Genomic DNA, 9,558 nt, shown 5'->3' with positions numbered 1-9,558 from the left:
CGTTTTAAATTCCTTTCTTATTAACCAAACGCAGTCTGTGTAAACAGGGGAAAGCTAAATCTGGCACACTGGCAGGAGGTTGGTGAGCATCAGATGGGTATGGATGTGGCTGACTGCCCTGTTGATTAATTGGCTGCAGACATGACTCTGCCCCTGGGGACACGAGGCCGGGTGGCAACGCCGTGGTGAGTGCCAATCATCTGCTGACGCTCCACTGTAGATATGTGCACGTGTGTGTTGTGTATGCTAGCGTCATTTTTAAATTTTCACAAGGACAAGATGGACGGCAGGTAGATGTGCTTTATGACAGGGATGAGCAGAAAACCTCTTAACGGTCACCGTGTGAGGCCAGGCCAATGAAAGCAGATGCAGATGTTACTTTGTTGATAACTTGTTGGATTAATGCTGTGTTAAGTTTTTAGGCCACTGACTGTATATAGAAGATGGATAGCCACATTTCTTCTGATGGCCAGCAGGGGGCGAACCATCTGGCAGCAAAAAGAATCATCTTTTAAATACAGTCTGTTTTTTTGAATAAAATCAATTTTTATAAAAACCCATAAGCACTGATTATTGTTTTGTTTGAAAAAAGCATGTTCTGAAGCTGCTTATTGAAGCCATCGTGCCCCAAACACCGGTGACTGAATCAATTACAGTGAAATCTGGCATTGATAAGCACAACAAAACAACCCTGTTTTACGATATACAGATTTCCTGACACGCTGACAATTACGTGTTTTATCTCAGAAGTACACAAACAGTTCACGCTCCCCCCCCCCATGCATTTATTTGTGTGTATGCAAAAAAAAAAAAAAAAAAAAAAAAACACCTAAAAGAAAAACACATCCCTCCAGTTAAGGTGCAATTCATAGTTTTGTAGGCAGAAGTAGTCTCTGTGTTTCAGCATGCAATTCAAAATTAAAAAAAAGCTATTTTTCCAAATATGTTTTGATCATTTTTGACATCTTTGTCTGTTTGAAGGAAAAAGCAAAAAAAAAAAAGCAAACACCACACACAAAGCAGGAAGGAAAGCATCAAATCAGCACCACACTGCTGTGTGACAGACACAGGAACACCAAACATGAGGAGATAAATGGCATTTGGGTTGTTCTTGGGTCAAGACTCTGGCCCAAACCGGTTCTGAGTGGCTGAGCAACGACAAAAATGCTTTTTGGTCACACAATGGCGAGCCTTCATAGCGATCGCATAAAAGCGAGGGCACAAACAGAGCGCCTACAGTAGTCTGACTGTTCGACCAGCAGAGGACTCGGACACAATCAGAGCACAGCAAGAATACAACAAAAAAACAGAGGCTGGACTGTGTGCGTCTCTGTGAGCATGTACGTAGACTGTGAGTGTGTGTGAATGAGTGCGAGTGTGTCGGTCCTACTATGGGAACATAAATCAACATAGTAAGGAAAAAAAGATTTAAACACACATACATGAATCAGGTGGTTATGTTGTGCTGTCACAAGGAAAGGATGATGTCATAAAATTTAAAAAAAGCCCAAAAAATAAACAATCCCAGAGAAAACAACAACAAAAAAAGATGGCCGCCACAGTGCGACGTCCCCTTTATGGCATCAAAAGAGGTAAAAGATCTGTGAGGTTGAGAGGGAAGTTAATCTAGAATCTAGCAGTAGACTAAGACAGTGCTATTGAGCAGACAGACAGACAGACAGACAGACACACACACACACACACAGCCTTTAAAAGACATTAAATATCAAGCTGCCAAGAGGATGAAATTACAAAAAAAAAAAAAGTACAAAAACAAAGTCAAATAGAAAAACAGAGACACTCGTCATCTCTGCATTTCTCAGATGTTCACAAAACCCCCGAAAACAATATAAGAACTTAAAAAGCAAAAACTCCACAAGGACAAACACACTGATTGACTTCACATGAAGGGGGAGGGGGGGGGGGGGTGTTAATGTGGAAATGATGTGTCTGATTGTAAGGCTCTCTCTTTCCCTTGTTCTTGTTTTAGCGGCATACACCGCTACTCCACCAAAGCTCCCATGAGCGCCCTCGAGGTGAACTGCAGCCATTTTCAGTGTGGCAGCATTGCTGAAAAGCAAAGAGGCTCTTTTAAGACGGACTCCAGTTAAACCAAACCCGGAGTTATTTTTGTTGTAAACTCGGAATAAATAGTGCTTTTAATTTTAGTATTCTAGTCCCAGGTATTTAATTTATTTATTTCCAAAACCAGGCTGCGAGAAAAACCTCCCTGCGAGCAGCAAGCATAAACGCATAAACGCACTGACGAGGGGATGTCGTCGTACTTTTGGCCACAGAGTGTCGTCAATGGCACACAAACGCGTACGCGCCAACCTCCGCCTCAGTTTCTGACGGCGTTTGATCTGCAGCCAGGTGTCGGCCTGTCTGCTTGCCCGACTTTTCTCGCACGTACAGTATGTGTCACCGCGTCCATCTGTCTCCGCGGTGCTCCGCTGACTTTCATCTTTTTGATCTGCAGTGTCACAACATATGGACGCCTGGACTTGCCAACAATCTGTCCTGGAACACATTCACAAGTGTTATGACTCCTGACTTACAAGCATGTACACTCGCGCACCCGCACATACACACACCCAGACACGCTCACCTGTCCTATAAATTCCAGGCACATTCCTTTGATAAAGCCCGTTATGTTTACAGAGGTTGAATTTGCCAGCCAATTCCACTATTTCACATTCAACAGAGCTTCTAAACTGCTGGTTAATATGTTAATGTGCTTCTTTGTTGATGTGACATTGTGTGACAGAGCAATTTATTTTCTTTTACACCAGTCGGCTGCTCTGCTTAACTGCAGCGAGTGCGTCCACTCGATGAACTGTAAACAAAAAAAAGGGAGCTTTTACTTGACAGTGAATGCAACGTTTGAATGCTTTAAAGGACTCGTTCACTGAAATAGTCTTGCTTGCAACTAGTTTCCGTTGTCGTTGCGTGTGTGGGATATCGTAAAAATAGAGATTGCTGTTGATTCTCCATCAGAAATCAGTGCTTGCTCCAGCTAATCCACAGGACTCACTGTCAATAGTTGTCGTAAGGACCGGTTCTTTGGTATTTCCAAGCAAAACTGAAGTGACACTAATCTTTAAATGCTGTAAGCACCAAAAACGATACATGAAATCCCGTTCACAGCTAATCCCGCATTAAGGGGGCGGCAGAAATCTCACGTCACGAAATGTGGGCAAATAAAACCATATTTAAAACACAGCATCGTCACATAAAAGTGGAAAAAGCTCCTTTTTTTCTTGTTTGAGTGAGCCGGCCATTTATTGGTTTGGATTACAAATTGGTGCATCACTGACAAATCAAAGCTAACTGCAGAAACACTGGGGTAGAGACTGGTTTCCCTGTAGCGCTTGTGGTTTAACACAGAGTTCTTTCCAATTAGCGACACATCGAAGTGCAGCTGCCAGAGTGAATCCGATTGCTCAGTTTGTGGAATGTGAACGCTTCCGTCTATTACATGGGGAGAATAATTATGTGTTTACAGCCGAGACGACAGCAGCTCGATGGCAGGCATGTTCCTCTCTCTACAGAGCACACGTGTTTCCATACATTCCATCCATGCTTCCCAGATTTGTGTAGGAGGCATTAATGAGACATGAATAAAGTTTGACTTAAAAAAAAAAAAAAAAAAAAGACCTCTCTAAAAGGAGCACTACTTTCCCCACTTACCCCTCCTCTCTTTCTGGCCTACTTCCTGCTAATGTTTCTCGGAAAACATCAATCGGTGGGGGCCACGGGCCTGGCGGGGGGCCAGAGCCATGATGGCATGTTAGCCCGTTCGGGCAGTCGGTCGGCTACTCTGTGAGCACAACAGCAGATGGGTGTGGGTGGTGCAGAAACACATCTGTGCACGATACACACGAAAGCCAAATGCTACAAAACATATGTGGATGATTAGCATACATGCACTGAAAAGAGGGCGGAGCCGACACGTTTACTCTGGCGATGTCACGGTAACAGGATCATCACCTCTCTTAACCCGGGCCTTGGAGATGTCTTTTAACAAGGTTGTGGTGTAAACTGGCAGCACTGAATGTGAAAGACATGAATATTTAACATGGAAGCAAAAAGAAGTCAGAGGTGCGTTATGGGAAATGTAGGATCTGTAAGCTTGGAGGCTATCTCAACACCTCCAACAGCAGTCGTGTGTACGGGAAAGGAAGCGGTGGAAGTGCAGAGCACACACACACACACACACACACACACACACACACACACACACACACACACACACACAGCAAACAGCCCTGACAGCACTTACAGCCAATGTTCAGACTTCTCCAGTTCAAAACAGAGTTTTTCTCAGTGGTTATTTCCTGTCATTAATATCAATAACTGAAAGCAAAAAAAGAGATGACACCGAGCTCTTTCCTACTAATAACCCCAAAGCGGACTGGACAGTGCTGCGGTGTTACTGCAGGTTATTTGTTGTCAGACTGCCAAAAAACAAAAACCTGATCAGAGTGAAATTCAAACTTTTTATCTTTGGTAAAACGCCCGTCACAGATATTGAAAATGTTCACATTCTTAAGGTCAGGCGAGATTGGGAGTTATAGATCGGCTATTCCAAAAATAATAACGTAAGCGCACAACATCCAAGGCAGGAAAAGGGCAGCCTGTGGGCCAAAAACAAGCTAACAACAATGGAAAAGAAAAAACAAATGGCAAGGATCCAGTTCTCTCATTTATAGAAAAGGAAAAAAAAAGAAAAACTGAGGGAGGGGTTGAGGGTTAAAAACTTTAGAGCCGAAATAAACAAGTGTGACACATAAATTTATCATTAAGGCTTTTAAGTGTGGCTGCTTTGAGTGGAAAGGTGAGTGCTGACTGGGCTTCATCTCATCTAATCCAAGCCAGTGAACTGGACCTCCACTGTATTTATATTGGAGGTTTCTGTGGGAACATTTTTAAATGTCATTTCCAGAGAAATAAGCTTGCTGTGCAGTTATTTAACTAACCAAGTAACAACTATGTCTAAAAAGATGGCTTCAAAAGCACACTACGTCAAAGGCTGAGGCCACAATGGCTGTGCCCGTTCTTTTATACGAGTCTGCACTTCAACTACAGCCGCTGTTACTGCTTTAAAGGCTTTACGTTTGACGGTGTCTAAAAAAACCCAAGAGAAAGCAACAGGCCAGAGCTGTCCAAAAACATAAGTGCCTCAGTGCTTTAATGCCTGCTGAGTGGTCACAATCAAGTGTCCTTGAGCAAGAAAGACACCCCTATTTGGCACTCCTGCCAGCCTCTTTAAAGATCACCGCAAGTCCCGGGAGGCAGCGTGGACAACACACGAGCCAGTCAGCCTCATCTTCACTTAAACTGTCACTGCTTTATAGATTTGTCTTTTTACAGGGAGGATGAGGCGCTCCCTTCATTTGGAATGGTTTTTATTTCATCGCCATGATGACTCCCTCTCCCTCATCAAAGTGGAAAAACCGAAGCAGTTCCGTCAAGCGTATTACCTCCCTCCTCCGCACTCATCCAATGAGTCCGTCACTGGGAACAGCAGCGGAAGGATTATTTCCAAAATGTCTCTTTCTGGATTCCAGTCTCCATTCATCAAGCTTCGACTTTGTATACTGGGAAAAACCCACTGCTGCTGCTTCTTCGTTTCTTTGTCTTTTTTATATTTTCCTGTTTCTGCTCAGTCTGAAATATGTTTCCCTTCTTGGTTCTTCTCTGGCTTGTACTTACAAAAAACACAAACTGATTAATTTAGGGACATTTCTGCCTCTCATGCAAACTGGCATACTTTGATGAACCAGGGAAAACACAAAAGATATAAAAGAAAACCCACGGGTGTGTGCTGGGTAATGGTGAGTGTGTGTGTGTGTGACACTGTGCCCAGCTCTGCAGCGCTGTGACATTTAGTGATAAGGATTGAGTGATGAGAGGCTCTGCATTTTTCTTTCTTACTCACGTCTGGTTCTGCATGAGGAATTAAGGGGAAAACTGCATGCGCATTCCCTCACCTGTTATTACACTGGCCGGCCGGCCGGCCATCTTGGCCGGTGACCTCAGCCTGTTGTAGATCTCAGGAGCGTGTCGTGGCGACCTAAGTGATAACAGTTCAACAGGCCAAGCGAGGTAAACCTGACTCGTCTTTCAGCAGTCCACACATCCTTATCTGTCAGCCGACACGCAGATATGCAAGATGTGCAAAGTGATTGCAGCAGTGAGTCTTCCTATGAGTGCAGTCTGAGGCCCTGAAATCAGAGGCTGGCAGGTTTTGTTTGTTTAAAGTGAGTCACATTAGAAACTTTAGTCAGATCTAGTCTCAAATGAAAACATCAGTCAGTGCTTTTTGCAAGAAGACTGAAGAAAATGAGAGCTTTAGTACAAAAATGTGACACCTCATTCATTACTTGACCTAGAGTCGTACCATGAGTATGTTACCCACGTTCTATTTAAAAAATAAATAAAAATAAATAAATCTCATTTTGAGACAAAGGGCGTTGAATCTCGCATTATCGTCGCTTCCTCTCCCATCAAATCCTGCTCAAAGCTCTTTTTCTCGCCGCAGCCCCTCTGGGTTTGGATCAGGATTTGGCTCCCAGCATCAAAACCAAAACCCTAACAGATGCCGGCACAGACCGCGCTGCCATCGAGGCAGCGACACGGGCCCTGACACAACTGTCGGCGGCCTGCTGGCTAATCTAATTTTCCCCACCAAGTGGTCTCCCAGCTCTGAGAAGGGAACCAATTTATGGAAATAAGTCCCCAAAAACATATTAATGGCATTGGAACTGTAAGGGAAGAGCAGCGTTTTAATGATTGAGGAGTTTGGAGGTGAAAATAATGGGGACAAAAAGCATTTGAGGCATTCGATGCATGGCTGTGTCAGCGTCTGATGAAATTAAAGCTACAAAATAATGTTTGATATGATCTCAGGCGGCGTCAGCGACAGGCGGTGTTTACTACAAGAAAAGTGGTTTTTATACCTCTAGAGGTCTTAACCTCGAAAGAAGCCAGAAGCTAAAGTAAAGCCCAGACAGGTTTGAAGAGTAGATGGTGGATATGGTCAATCTGCAGTTAAAACAAAAATCAATGTGCTCATAATTTCTTGATCGCTGCTCGTCTGCCCGGCGCACATCTTTAACTGCTCCGCAGCACGGTAAATATTCCAGCTACGACTTCCACGCCCTCAACAAGAACTAATCCTTGTCCCACTGGGCTACCCATGTACTCATACCAAGGCTCTACATCATCATCATCAACTTCTGCCAGACAACTTGGGCGGATGGGTGGGTGTCTGTGTCTGTGTGTGTTGGGGTGGGGGTGATCTAGGCATCCATTCCACATCGACAGCTGTTTACGACAGAAAGAAGGCAAGAGGCATGAGCGCTCCTGCCTAAATGTTTATGATGATAATCATCTGTAGGGCATCAGAAAAGGCATCGCCATGGCAACTGCTGCCCCAAAACAAAGGGAAAGAAACGAGGCAGAGAGAAGATAAACAGACCCCTGTTATTGAAATGGTGCATTCCTGTGAGGATAACAGAAAACACACAGAATAGATAGGATCCACAGTGTGTGTGTGTGTGTGTGTGTTGGAGGATGACTTGGGAGATTTTGCAAAATAGAGAAAGCTGAAAACACAGACTTGAGGAGGGGGAGGAAAAAAAATCAGGATAAGTGAAAGAAAAAGACGATCTGTGATTGGCAGCTGAGCAGAAAGCTGAGTATCTAACCGAAGGGACTCAACGTCGGGGTCGACCTCATCCGAATGCTGCAGCTCCTTGCCTGATATGAACCCACCCACTCGTCTTAACAACACCCATCCCCATTTCCTCTTTTCCACATAGTTTCCAAGGAAACAAAGTTATCTGAGGCGCTAGATGGAGAGAGAAAGAGAGGGAGAGAGAGAGATGAAAAACTGAAGGGTGATATTCTTCCAGCTGCTATCGGACTGGACGAACAATAATGGCAGTAACTGCCGTAGATGCCATAGACGGGGCATGATTTATTCAGAGCTGCCTGTAAGCTCTGGGAAACGCACTCTCTTGCTCGCTCTCTCACTCACACACACACACACACACACACACACACACACACACACACACACACACACACACTATACTCCCCTCACTCTCTCCTGCCTTCTCTCTCATGTTCTCATCCCAGTTTCATCCTCCTTTCCTGTTCCCATCAGTTTGTTTCTTCCTTTCCATTTTCTCAAAATATGATACAAATAAAAACCCCATATAGCCCACCCCCAATCCCGCGCTTCCTTTTTCAAGCACACACAGACAACTCTAAGGCGCATGTAGATGAACGTGAGCATATGTATGAGCTGAAACATCTCTACTGAGTCATTCCCTTTCATTTGGCTGTCGGTGCTCCAGTGAGGGGGGGGGGGGGGGGGGGGGGGGGGGTTTCTGTAATGTCCTACCGACACTCGGGAGCAATGAAAGTATCTGAGCAGGAGTTTATGTCTGGAAGGAGGTCACCAAATATGACAGGAAGACATCTGGAGGTGGAGAGTGAAGTGGGAACATCGGTCAATCTGTAAACTTCAGTAAACACAGACAAAACCAAAACGGTCCTTCCCTTCAGAGTTTGTCAGATCCATGGAGGGGCCTGCCGGCGATAGACCCCTGGCTTTTTCTTGCTGCCATTTTCTCTCAGAGAACAGGCGCGTCGAATCGGTGGGTGACAAAAGGAAGGACGGGTGACAAATAGAGAGATAGCGCGGGGCCTCCCGGAAAAGGGGAGGAATGAGGAAATCTAAGATTCAGTGGTTATTATCCTCTCATCTCAAAGCTCCCTCTCAAAATCCATGGATGTGATTCAGTGTTCCCTTTTTTCTGACCCCAATGTAATGACTTTAAAGAGCAGCATCAGTGCTGCCTGGTGGAGATACATTTAGTTTCACTCCAATGAGAGAAGCAGTTCATCAGTATCGTTCCACCCCCCCAAAATCACTTGGGCCCTACGAGCGTTTTGTTTTTTTTTTTCACATATGTTTTTCATTTAAATTTTTTTGGCCACCTGACACCTAGCCTTCATTTGCTCTGGACTCTTTTCTGTAAGGGTTTTCCAAGAGGTAGCGATACCTGTCGTAGTTCTCCAGCATGTACTTGGGGGCGTACATGTGCTCTTTGGGGTCCACTGGGGGATACTCCTGCAGCGAGCCGTCAAACCAGCCGCCAGTCCGGATGAGATCGCGGATGTAGTTGAGGTCGCGTTTGTCCTCGTAGTCGCCCCACCGCGGGAAGTCTCCGTTCTGCGCCGACACCAGCTTAAAGTAGATCCCCTCGGGTGTGAAGCACCAGGAGCAGTGCCACCCTGCGAAGTGGAACGGGCTTCCCACCGACCACTGCACCAGGATGTGGCCGGTGTCATTCTCGTATTTGCGGAAACCCGGCATAGTGTAATATTCGCGACGACGCAGTTTGATGCCGTCGCCATCGTACACGTCGTGCAGCATCCTCAACGTGCAGCCCGACACCACCTCCAGAGACCCGAACTGCTTCCAGAAAAAGCCATACAACGACTGCACACACAGAGAAAAGAGTACAGGAGAATTGCAAGAAG

General features: G+C 45.2%; 1 protein-coding gene across 5 annotated transcripts in view; it reads right to left on the bottom strand.

Annotated features, from left to right (window-relative positions):
• Nucleotides 1–1,012: 1,012 nt before the first annotated feature.
• Nucleotides 1,013–9,558, bottom strand: part of mgat3b (beta-1,4-mannosyl-glycoprotein 4-beta-N-acetylglucosaminyltransferase b) — a 63,532-nt gene continuing 54,986 nt past the window's right edge. For all 5 annotated transcript variants that reach the window (XM_085409260.1, XM_085409261.1, XM_085409259.1 and 2 more), the window contains one exon: nucleotides 1,013–9,517. In XM_085409260.1, coding sequence (XP_085265386.1) covers nucleotides 9,020–9,517 — 498 coding nt within the window. In that variant the 3' untranslated portion in view covers nucleotides 1,013–9,019. The remainder of the gene's footprint in view (nucleotides 9,518–9,558) is intronic.

The sequence above is a fragment of the Rhamphochromis longiceps genome, linkage group LG6 (assembly GCF_057381845.1).
Source record: "Rhamphochromis longiceps isolate RC_006_pf linkage group LG6, R_longiceps_female_GT1.1, whole genome shotgun sequence".
NCBI lineage: Eukaryota > Metazoa > Chordata > Actinopteri > Cichliformes > Cichlidae > Rhamphochromis > Rhamphochromis longiceps.
This window is presented reverse-complemented; position numbering and strand designations above follow the sequence as displayed.